Source organism: Rana temporaria (assembly GCF_905171775.1).
Source record: "Rana temporaria chromosome 9 unlocalized genomic scaffold, aRanTem1.1 chr9a, whole genome shotgun sequence".
NCBI classification, from domain to species: domain Eukaryota; kingdom Metazoa; phylum Chordata; class Amphibia; order Anura; family Ranidae; genus Rana; species Rana temporaria.
Window position 1 is genome coordinate 173,071 of NW_024404477.1, and position 12,164 is coordinate 185,234.

Below are 12,164 nucleotides of genomic sequence, written 5' to 3' on the forward strand. Positions count from 1 at the left end.
GGCCTGCAGGTGGCAGCATTTCCTTTCTGGATTTTCATGTATGTTATGAAAGTTTCAGCTCGCCAGCATGACGCTCACACCGGGGGGGGGGGCTGATAGAAGAACATTTCTTTTTATTAGGATTTTATTATTAATAAAATAATGTACAAATCCCGTGTAATATAAATTCTGTATAATAATATAATACAGCATGTATATTATATAGAATTTTCATATTTTTGTACAGCATTTTTATTATACTGGATTTATATGATGCCAACTGTTTTATGTATTGCTTTACAACTTGAAGGCCGACAATACAATTCAATACAGGAGGAATCGGAGAGCCCTGATTGGACTGTTTGGTTGTCATGTATTGCAGACCTGCCGTTTACCCCCTCCCCCGGCCTGCGTTGTGCGCTTCTTTTATAATAACCTCCCCCTCCCCTCACACACAGGGACAGTGGTGGTGATGGGAGGTTCTGCAGACCACGCCCACCACGCATGGCGAGGAACAGAACGGTTCTGTATGTGTTGAGGCCGCTCCTGTGCGTCGGATTTATTTCTAGGAATAGGAAAGGGAACCTTCATTTAAGGGAGAACTCAGAGCGTTCCGCCTGGCCAATAATAATAAGTATTTGTGTCTTCCAGGTCCGGACTTTGTGGTGTGTGATGAGGGCCACATTCTGAAGAACGAGGCTTCCGCCATCTCTAAGGCTATGAATTCCATACGGACCAAGAGGAGGATCATCCTGACCGGGACCCCTCTGCAGAACAACCTGGTGGAGTGTAAGTAGGGGCACGGGGGGGGGGGGGGGTGTGATATATATATATATTGTGTGTGGGGGCGCTGTGTCCCCCGGTGTGAATAGGACGGAGTGGGGGGTCTATAGGACCCCCTGTACATATCCCGGTGCCGGTATGCACACCCCCTGCACAGACGTTGCACACCCCACACTACAAGTCGGCGTTCTCCAAACACTCTGTAAGACTTGTGACTTTTCCTTCCATCAGATCACTGCATGGTGAACTTCATCAAGGAGAATTTACTCGGCTCCATTAAGGAATTCCGCAATCGATTTATAAACCCCATCCAGAACGGGCAGTGCGCCGACTCCACCATGGTGGACGTGCGGGTGATGAAGAAACGTGCCCACATTCTCTATGAGATGTTGGCTGGATGTGTGCAGGTGAGGAGACGACCGCTTCAACAATTAAAAAGAAAAAAAAAAGTGGAAAAAACTGTCACATTTGCTTGTGTTCTCAACAAAACTGTCATATCGTGAAATGGGCGGAGCCATAAATGATCACATGACAGTTACAGATCACACAGGCCGGGATGGCGGCTTCTATGGCTGAAAATGATGGGAGGGTTTAGTTCCCCTTTAATAATATTGCTCTCTATATTGGGGGGGGGGGGAGAGAAAGCCCTGCTCTCTATATTGGGGGGGGGAGAAAGCCCTGCTCTCTATATTGGGGGGGGGGGAAAGCCCTGCTCTCTATATTTGGGGGGGGAGAAGCCCTGCTCTCTATATTTGGGGGGGGGGGGGAGAAGCCCTGCTCTCTATATTGGGGGGGGGGGAGAAGCCCTGCTCTCTATATTGGGGGGGGGGAGAAGCCCTGCTCTCTATATTGGGGGGGGGGGGGGAGCCCTGCTCTCTATATTGGGGGGGGGGGGGGAAGCCCTGCTCTCTATATTGGGGGGGGGGAGAAGCCCTGCTCTCTATATTGGGGGGGGGAGAAGCCCTGCTCTCTATATTGGGGGGGGAGAAGCCCTGCTCTCTATATTGGGGGGGGGGGAGAAGCCCTGCTCTCTATATTGGGGGGGGGAGAAGCCCTGCTCTCTATATTGGGGGGGGGGGGAGAAGCCCTGCTCTCTATATTGGGGGGGGGGGGAAGCCCTGCTCTCTATATTGGGGGGGGGGGAGAAGCCCTGCTCTCTATATTGGGGGGGGGGGGGGAGAAGCCCTGCTCTCTATATTGGGGGGGGGAGAAGCCCTGCTCTCTATATTGGGGGGGGGGGAGAAGCCCTGCTCTCTATATTGGGGGAGGGAGAAGCCCTGCTCTCTATATTGGGGGGAGAAGCCCTGCTCTCTATATTGGGGGGAGGGGTCCTGCTCTCTATATTGGGGGGGGGGGAGAATCCCTGCTCTCCTTATTGGGGGGGGGGGGAAGCCCTGCTCTCTATATTGGGGGGGGTCCTGCTCTCTATATTGGGGCGCACGCTCTCTATATTGGGGGGGGGGGGCGCATGCTCTCTGTTGGTGGTCCAGCCATGTAATTGGTTGTCTTTCTTGTGTTTCAGAGAAGAGATTACACGGCTCTGACGAAGTTCTTACCTCCGAAGTACGAGTACGTCCTGTCGGTGCGATTGTCCCCCATACAGTGTAAACTCTATCGCTACTATCTGGATAATATCACAGGTTTGTATACAATGGAAGATCCCCATTTTGATAGGAGCCGGCGCAGAGCATTGTGATGGGACCGGTGCCGGCGCAGAGCATTGTGATGGGACCGGTGCCGGCGCAGAGCATTGTGATGGGACCGGTGCCGGCGCAGAGCATTGTGATGGGACCGGTGCCGGCGCAGGGCCTTGTGGCGGTGGGGCGGGTGCCGGCGCAGGGCCGTGGGGCGGGAGGCGGCGCAGGGCCTTGTGGCGGTGGGGCGGGAGCCGGCGCAGGGCCTTGTGGCGGTGGGGCGGGAGCCGGCGCAGGGCCTTGTGGCGGTGGGGCGGGAGCCGGCGCAGGGCCTTGTGGCGGTGGGGCGGGAGCCGGCGCAGGGCCTTGTGGCGGTGGGGCGGGAGCCGGCGCAGGGCCTTGTGGCGGTGGGGCGGGAGCCGGCGCAGGGCCTTGTGGCGGTGGGGCGGGAGCCGGCGCAGGGCTGTGGTCTGGGTGGAGACCTTCCTGTATATCTCCTCATTTATAGTATACACAGTGCTGACCGAAGACACAACTGTTGGTGTAGAGAATAGTTTGGTGGAGCTCTGTGTCACTGGGGGGGGGGGGGCTTATGTGTAGGGCCTCTTCTCCGATGTGGAGAGTGTCGCTGACCTCATTGTGCCCGGGCCCGGGTTTCCTGCATCATCGTAGCGCGAGTGCCGGGCGCGGTGTAAATTGGTGATATGTGACCTGTACCGGGTGTCTGTTATAAAATGATGATTTCTCTTTCGTTCATAGACGGACACATCAGCAATTGACCTTAGGGGTATTATCCTCCTAGGAGATTGACTAGGCAGAAAAACAGCATGTCAAGTGTTAAACACTCCACACAGCACAGTACCTCCCAGGGGGCGGTTCCCCCGGGTACATCCCTCACTCTCTGTTCTGCAGCCTCAGTTTTTTTCTGCCTAGTGACAGGAGATGACATGGCTCCTCTGGGCCCATGTGCTCTTAGGATTTTTTTGCAATTTTCTTGCTTTTCTTTTTTGTTTTCCTGCATTTTTGGATCCTGAGATCTACAATCAACTGCCGACTGGGTGACAGGCTGGATTCTCGATCCTTGTAGTCTCCCCAAGTTTGGCCATCGAGCGTGTCCCGGCCTTTAGCTATGCCCCTGGGCCGCCCACGACATGCCCCGTTGCTCCAGGGGTGGCCAGTGAGCTATATACGCTCCAGGGCACACATATCACCGGGCTCTATGTCCATGTCACAGTGTGCCGGGCCCGATAGCCATGCTGTAACTGCACGGACGTTGGATCTGTCCAGGATGCCTCCAGCCGGTGGTCGCAGGACGGGTTTGGCAGGGTGGTGCGGCTGGTGCATTCCTGGGGAGGTCTATCGGGGGTCCGCCCAGCTTTCCTCTCTCCCTTCCTCTCCCTCCTTCTCTGTGTTCTGGGTGGTTGGCCGTGAGGTAGGTGGTCCGCTGGGGGGCTCCATCCTCTGGCTGGGGGCTGTCTGCTATCGGGGGTGCTGTTTTGCTGCGGGGGGGGGGGGGGGGGCCTGCCCGGGGGTTCCCGGGTCTTTTCACTGTGTCACTGTATGTGTGTTTTTACTGTGCAATCGCTGTTGCCATTTTGACGGCACCTGGCGGCACCGGGCGCCTTTATTGCCTTTATTGGAGTTCGGCAGCCATTTTCTTGTAGCCCACGTGCTCTTTTTGCATGTTCTTCTTCTAAGAAGGCCTTGGTGGACTTACCCTTTTAAGGGTGACCGGCTTTTTGGAGCTTCTCTCTTCTAAAAGATGCCACGGGAGGTAAGAGCAATCTGCTCCCACAATCTGGTAAGGAGCCTCGCCGTAGGCAGGGGCCCTCCTTTACCGCCCCTAAGCGTTTTTTTTTTGTCCGCCCGGTGCGGCAGGTAAACGTTCCCAGGGCGCTAAGGCGCCCGCTGAAGGGCAGAAGCACCCCTGGTACCGCAAGCCCAACAAGCCTGTGGACAAACCTGCTTCTGCATGAAGGTCTGCCCCCGCCGGTCTCTCGGGTGGGGGGCCGGCTTCGCAAATTTGCGCCTCGGTGGAGGTCTCTTCTTTCCGACCGGTGGGTTTGCGAAGTAGTTTCCCCGGGGTACAAGATAGTTTCTCTCTTGTCCACCAAACGGATTTTTTCCTTCCAACCTCCAGCTTTCTCCGGAACGTCTGTTTGGGGCTGTTCAGGATCTGCTGGTCAGGGGAGTGATCGTGCCGGTTCCTTTACTGGAACGGTTTCAGGGGTTTTACTCCAATCTGTTTGTAGTCCCCAAGAAGGACGGGGTCCGTCCAATCCTGGATCTCGAGGCCCTCAACTGTTTTGTCAAGGTGCAAAAGTTCAGGATGGAGACGGCTCGCTCTGTAGTTGTGGCACTTCAGCAGGGGGATTTCCTGGCATCCATGGATGTCAAGGACGCGTACCTGCATATCCCCATATGCGCAAAACACCAGAGATTTCTGCGCTTTGCGATCGGAGAGGACTACTTTCAATTTGTGGCCCTCCCTTTCGGCCTGGCCTCGGCACCACGAGTTTTCACCAAGGTGCTCGCCCCGATTCTGGCCCTGCTGAGACAGCACGGGATCTCTATCGTAGGATATCTGGATGACCTTCTTCTGAGAGCTTCTTCAAGCTCAGAGTTAGAGGTGGATGTGTATCACCTGCCAGACTCTCTGGGAATTCGGTTGGCTGCTAAATATTCAGAAGCTGGTGTTGGTACCGTCTCGGGGTCTGGGGTTGGTCCTGGATTCCTCAGAGGCGAGAGTTTTCCTTCCCACGGAGAAAGTACCGACACTGCAATCGGCGGTGCAGCGGTTGGCGACCCAGAAGTGGTCGTCACTACGCTTTTGCATGCGGGTTCTGGGTCTGATGGTGGCCTCCTTCGAAGCGGTTCCGTATGCTCAATTCCACACTTGAGTGTTACGGAGAGAAATTCTGTCGCGTTGGACAAGCTCCCTTTGTCTCTGGATTACCAGGTCCGGGTGAGTCGCCTGGTCAGGTCCTCCCTAGTGTGGTGGCGAATGTCTCCGGTGCTTCGGGCCAGGAAGTCGTTCCTGCCGTGCCATTGGACGGTGGTCTCTCCGGCTGGGGGGGGGGTGTCTGGGGTGTTCAGTCAGCCCAGGGGCACTGGACTCGGGAAGAGTCTCGACTGACAATCAATGTCCTTGAACTCCGGGCGATCAGACTGTGCCTCTCCAAGTGGTCTCTGAGACTGCAGGGTCGCCCGGTCAGGATTCAGTCGGACAACGCCATGGCCGTGGTGTATGTCAATCATCAGGGGGGCACACGGAGCTCGGCTGCAGCGGCGGAAGTCTCTCACATCCTCCGGTGGGCCGAAAAGAACGTTCTGGCTGTTTACATTCTGGGCTTAAAGAACTGGCAGGCGGACTACCTAAGTCGCAAAACGCTAGACCAAGGAGAATGGTCGCTACACCCGGATGTGTTTCAGTCTGTGTCTGAAATGGGGCACTCCAGACGTGGATCTTCTGGCGTCCCGTCTCAATCGGAAGGTGTCACGGTTCGTGGCCAGGTCAAGAGACCCGTGGGCGGATGCGTTGGTGGCACCGTGGGGTCACTATCGCTTAATCTACGCCTTCCCTCCCATGAAGCTTCTTCCTCGCCCGCTACGCAGAGTGGAAGCCGAGGGGATATCAACAATCCTGATCGCCCCAGATTGGCCTCGCCGTCCCTGATACGCGGACCTGGTGCGTCTGGTGGCAGATGTTCCGTGGCGCCTGCCTCTGCGAGAGGATCTTCTGTCGCAGGGTCCTATTTTATCACCCTGCTTTACAGTCGTTGGCTTTAACGGCATGGCTATTGAGAGCCAGGTGCTGAAGGATCGAGGCCTGTCGGACTCGGTGATCTCTACCATGCTGCGGGCGCGGAAGTCCACTTCCCGGAAGATTTACACCGTACGTGGAAGGCCTACATCTCTGTGTGAGGAGATGAAGTGGCACCCCCGTACATACGTGATGTCCCGGATTCTGCTGTTCTTACAGCCTGGAGTGGATCAGGCTCTCGCCTTAAGTACGATTAAGGGGCAAATTTCTTGGCTGTTTACTTTCAGCGACCCTTGGCGGCGCACTCCCTGGTGCGTAAGTTTGCGCAGGGGGTTTGGCATGTGGCCCTTCCTGTGCGCCCTTCACTGCCTTCGTCGGACTTGTATTTGGTCCTCTCGGTGCTTCAAAAGCCTCCGTTTGAGGACATTTGGGAAATCCGTTTATTGACTCTGTCCCAGAAGATGGTTTTTCTAGTAGCAATTACATCGGTCAGACGAGTCTCTGAACTGGCGGCCTTGTCTTGCAAGGCCCCTTACTTGGTCATCCACAGGGATAAGGTGGTGCCGCAGCCGTCTTTTCTTCCGAAGGTTGTTTCGTCTTTTCACATTTAATGAGGACTTTGTTCTTCCATCCTTATGTCCTCGGCTGAAGAACCCGAAGGAGGCCACTTTGCATCCTCTGGGCGTGGTTCGGGCCCTACGGGTGTACTTGTCTGCTACGGCTCCGTTTCTGATGTCGGACTCACTGTTTGTGTCGGTGACTGGTCCTAAGAAAGGTCTGGCGGTCTCGTCGGCCACCATTTCCAGGTGGATCGGACAGGTTGTGCTTCAGGCCTATGCCCTGAAGGGGCGGACGCCTCCCTTTCGGGTTACGGCGCATTCGACCAGGGCGATCTGTGCCTCTTGGGCTTTCCGCCATCAAGCCTCTGTGTTACAGGTGTGTAAGGCAGCGACCTGGGCGTCAATCCACACCTTCTCAAAGTTTTACAAGGTGGATGTGAGTGCGTCTTCGGATGCCTCCTTTGGCCGCAGGGTGTTACAGGCGGCAGTTTAAGGTTGAAGTTCCTCCGTTGAGGAGCTCTGGTTTGTTTGGGGTGAAGTTTGGTTTGCTGTGTTTTCCCACCCCTCGAAATTTGACACCGCTTGGGGACGTCCCTAAGGTCAATGAAGGCTGTGTCCGTCTATGAACGGAAGAGAAATGGATTTTACAGTGAGTACTAAAATCCTCATTTTGTGGTCAGGTCCTTTCATGTCGCACACTAGATGACATCATCACCCCGATGTCTGGTGACATCATCACCTGCAGACACCTGAATGTCACATCTGTCAGATAATTACCATTCGTTGTTCTCCCCCCCCCCCCCCTTCTCCTCTTTCCTGTTCCGTCGTCTTTTCTCCCTCTCAGGATTCCTCCTCTGAAGATATTTAACAACTTTCATGTAAAAGTAGAATGACCTCATCAGTGTAATTACAGGCTGTACCCGCTGGTGATGGGCAACAGATGTTCAGGCCGGGTACAGAAGTTCTGCCATTCTCCTCCTTGTACTTTGTGCTTCAGATATTCTGCCAGCAGCAGCAGAACGTTTCTCTTCACATGATTATCATGAGATCGGGATTGGTGGTAATAAGAGACGGAGATCGGGATTGGTGGTAATAAGAGACTGAGATCGGGATTGGTGGTAATAAGAGACTGAGATCGGGATTGGTGGTAATAAGAGACTGAGATCGGGATTGGTGGTAATAGGAGACTGAGATCGGGATTGGTGGTAATAAGAGACGGAGATCGGGATTGGTGGTAATAAGAGACTGAGATCGGGATTGGTGGTAATAAGAGACTGAGATCGGGATTGGTGGTAATAAGAGACTGAGATCGGGATTGGTGGTAATGAGAGACTGAGATCGGGATTGGTGGTAATGAGAGACGGAGATCGGGATTGGTGGTAATGAGAGACGGAGATCGGGATTGGTGGTAATAAGAGACGGAGATCGGGATTGGTGGTAATAAGAGACTGAGATCGGGATTGGTGGTAATAAGAGACGGAGATCGGGATTGGTGGTAATAAGAGACGGAGATCGGGATTGGTGGTAATAAGAGACGGAGATCGGGATTGGTGGTAATAAGAGACTGAGATCGGGATTGGTGGTAATAAGAGACTGAGATCGGGATTGGTGGTAATAAGAGACTGAGATCGGATTGGTGGTAATAAGAGACTGAGATCGGGATTGGTGGTAATAAGAGACTGAGATCGGGATTGGTGGTAATAAGAGACTGAGATCGGGATTGGTGGTAATAAGAGACTGAGATCGGGATTGGTGGTAATAAGAGACTGAGATCGGGATTGGTGGTAATAAGAGACTGAGATCGGGATTGGTGGTAATAAGAGACGGAGATCGGGATTGGTGGTAATAAGAGACTGAGATCGGGATTGGTGGTAATAAGAGACTGAGATCGGGATTGGTGGTAATAAGAGACTGAGATCGGGATTGGTGGTAATAAGAGACGGAGATCGGGATTGGTGGTAATAAGAGACTGAGATCGGGATTGGTGGTAATAAGAGACTGAGATCGGGATTGGTGGTAATAAGAGACGGAGATCGGGATTGGTGGTAATAAGAGACGGAGATCGGGATTGGTGGTAATAAGAGACTGAGATCGGGATTGGTGGTAATAAGAGACTGAGATCGGGATTGGTGGTAATAAGAGACGGAGATCGGGATTGTTGGTAATAAGAGACGGAGATCGGGATTGGTGGTAATAAGAGACGGAGATCGGGATTGGTGGTAATAAGAGACTGAGATCGGGATTGGTGGTAATAAGAGACGGAGATCGGGATTGGTGGTAATAAGAGACTGAGATCGGGATTGGTGGTAATAAGAGACTGAGATCGGGATTGGTGGTAATAAGAGACTGAGATCGGGATTGGTGGTAATAAGAGACTGAGATCGGGATTGGTGGTAATAAGAGACTGAGATCGGGATTGGTGGTAATAGGAGACTGAGATCGGGATTGGTGGTAATAAGAGACTGAGATCGGGATTGGTGGTAATAGGAGACTGAGATCGGGATTGGTGGTAATAGGAGACTGAGATCGGGATTGGTGGTAATAAGAGACGGAGATCGGGATTGGTGGTAATAAGAGACGGAGATCGGGATTGGTGGTAATAAGAGACGGAGATCGGGATTGGTGGTAATAAGAGACGGAGATCGGGATTGGTGGTAATAAGAGACTGAGATCGGGATTGGTGGTAATAAGAGACGGAGATCGGGATTGGTGGTTGTGACGAGATCCTTCCTCGCCCAGGTCCTGCTCTCCCGACACTCCTCTGCTACCAGTGAGTCAGCTTGCAGATTGCAACGTCTGCTGGTCCAGTCATCCAAGGTTCTGGGATCCGAATTACAGCTATGTGCCATTCGGACCCATTAGGAACAAACACCAGGCAGGCTGTATGTAAGTTCCAACAGGACTCTTTATTTTCAATTACACAGCACACTTTTATACAGAATTTGGAACATCCCACTCCCAACAACCGCTTTCCTATTGGTCAATTGTAAAGTATATGCAGTCTTCACTCAGGTCCCCCTTGACCATGCAAATGAGGACTTGAAATTGTCAACAGGGATTGGTCCAATAGCTTGGATAGAAAGACTTGTGTATTGAGACAGAAGCCCCAGGGGGTAATCAATGTACACAATAACCTGGTTCCAGCTAGACGGCCTGACTCCGACACCCGCTCTTAACCTGCAGAACACAATAAAAGGTATTTCGCAAGCTGGTTCCACTTAGCATTTCAAAAGCCGGTGTCCTTGCATTGAATGTCCCTCTCCTGTGTAACATATGTCAAGTAGAAACACTTTAATATCTCAAGGTCCATGACATTACTTCCCCTGGGAACCAGTCCAACAGCCGCAGTGGGACCCAAACGGGTCAACTCGAGGATGTTGGAAAAGTAGTCTTAAAGTTCCAGGACTGTGCTGGGATGACCCATCTGCCTTCCTGTTTTGAGGTCCTGGCCCATAATCGGACGGCAAGAGGCTCACATTCAGTCCTCTCCAAAAGCCCCTGTCCCGGCTAGGTCTGTCACACATCTCCCCCTTTGGCAGGAGACTAACACTGGGAGAGACCCCAATTTCGGTACCCACCCAGTACCCCAGATACCTTGTCCCAAAGAGAGCATTACTCACCCAGCCAATCTCTGCCTCTCTCAGAGAACACGCCTGCCGCTGGGGAGAGGCCTGGACTGGCCCTTCTCCCTGGAGTCCTTTCAGCCGCTGGAGAGAAGACAGGGTGGCTGGGCTCAGTTCATCATGCCATTGGGAATCTGGGCCAACTGGCCACCATTCCTGGGGTATACCAGTGGAGACTGCAGTCCCATCCACTGATGCTAGGTAAAAATCCCCCGGTGCTTGCAAAGCAAAGCCGACATCCTCCTGTCTCAGTGCCGCACCATTTTCTGGGGTTGTGTCTGTGGAGATCGGAGTCCCATCCACTACCACAGGAACCCCCTCTTCTGTTAGTTGAGAGCAGAGGCCTGGGGCACTCTGCTCTGTTGCCAGCTCTTCCGCTGGGTTGCTGTGAGTGGGGACCACAGTCCCATCCACCGATATCCGCTCAAGCTGTAGTTGTGTGCAGCAGCCAGTAGCATCCTGCCCTGCTGCCAGTGATTCAGCTGGGAGTAACAGCTTTACTACCTCAGCTTGTTGCTGGGGAGGGGGGCCAACCGCCCCGGCTCCCTGGAACTCCACAGTTGGTCCCAGTGCTGGGCAGAGATGGCTAGCATTCTGCCCTGTTGCCAGCACTTCTGCTGGGGGTGCATAATCCATAACATCCTCTGAACAGTCCATACATTCTGTAATCTGTGGCTGGGGAGTGATCGCCATCTTCTCACCCTGAGCCTCCGGAACTGCCACGGGGGTGGGGCAGAGGTCTTGATCCCTCTGTCTGGTGACCAGCGCTTCAGCTGGGGAAGTTCCTTGTAACTCCACAAATACTGCCCTTGGTGCTGGGCAGAGCACAGTGAAGTTTGGCCCTGATACCAGCTCTTCTGCTGGAGGCTCCCCAGGTTGTTCTTCCTCAGCAGAAAAGGCTATCAAATCCCCTGTCTCTACAACTGGTGTCTGGGGATAGAGGTTCACCATCTCCTGTCCATGGAACCCAGAAGATGCTATGGGCACTGAGCAGAGGTTAGCAGAGCTCGGCCGTGCGGTCAGCACTTCAGCTTTGGGAATGGCAAGCTCCCGATTTTCCACTGCTGATTCATCAGCCAGGATTTCATCACTGTCAGCTGATATTTCCTCATAGTCCCAGGTAAAGGGAACCTCACCCTGCTGCTGAGCGGAGTCTAGCAGCTGTTTGTAGGCGATTTCCAGTTCCCATTCCTGAGCGGCCAGGAATTCCAAATCTTCCTGTAACCAGTGCACTTCCGGGACATTCAGTCTTCGCTCTCTGTGCTCCATTATTTCCTCCCAACGCCACTCCCGATCGCTCCCAAAATTGGGATCCCTGGACATCCTCCAATACAACAATCCCAGGCCATCATAGTCAAAGCCTTCCGTGGGGCTGTCATCCGCTGACCACGGGCACTCTTGGACTACATACCACCGGAGGGCTCTGTAGCTCTCGTCCAACCGCATCTCTTCCCGGATCAGCCTGCTTAACTCTGCTGTCCACTCCTGCTTTGGTTGTTCCCCCAATAACAGCATCCGTACTTCATACTGTGACCAGTACCTTACATGGATGGAGGGGAGAGCTTTTCCCTGGTGTCGCTGCTCGCGGGCTAGCGCTTCTTTCCAGAGTTCGCAGCGGATCGAATCAGACCATCCAAGCAGGACCTCCTCTGATACTGGTCCTCTGCGCTGTATCTGCTTCTCTCGCAACCTCCTTCTGAATTCCTCTTCCATGGTTACTGATATCTGTACCTCTCCTCTTCTTTCATTTGGTGCTGCTTCTTTAGGCGTTGTCACCGATCGCCGTATTTCTGCAATTCTCAGCTCCTGTTGCCGCTCTCGT

The 12,164-nt window shown here is 53.5% G+C and overlaps 1 protein-coding gene across 1 annotated transcript in view; it reads left to right on the forward strand.

Annotated features, from left to right (window-relative positions):
• The window catches only part of ATRX (ATRX chromatin remodeler), a 104,482-nt gene that overhangs the window by 87,121 nt on the left and 5,197 nt on the right, over positions 1-12,164 (forward strand). Inside the window, exons 19-23 of the mRNA XM_040334400.1 lie at positions 631-768; positions 994-1,169; positions 2,285-2,454; positions 5,013-5,164; positions 7,717-7,808. Coding sequence (XP_040190334.1) covers positions 631-768; positions 994-1,169; positions 2,285-2,454; positions 5,013-5,164; positions 7,717-7,808 — 728 coding nt within the window. The remainder of the gene's footprint in view (positions 1-630; positions 769-993; positions 1,170-2,284; positions 2,455-5,012; positions 5,165-7,716; positions 7,809-12,164) is intronic.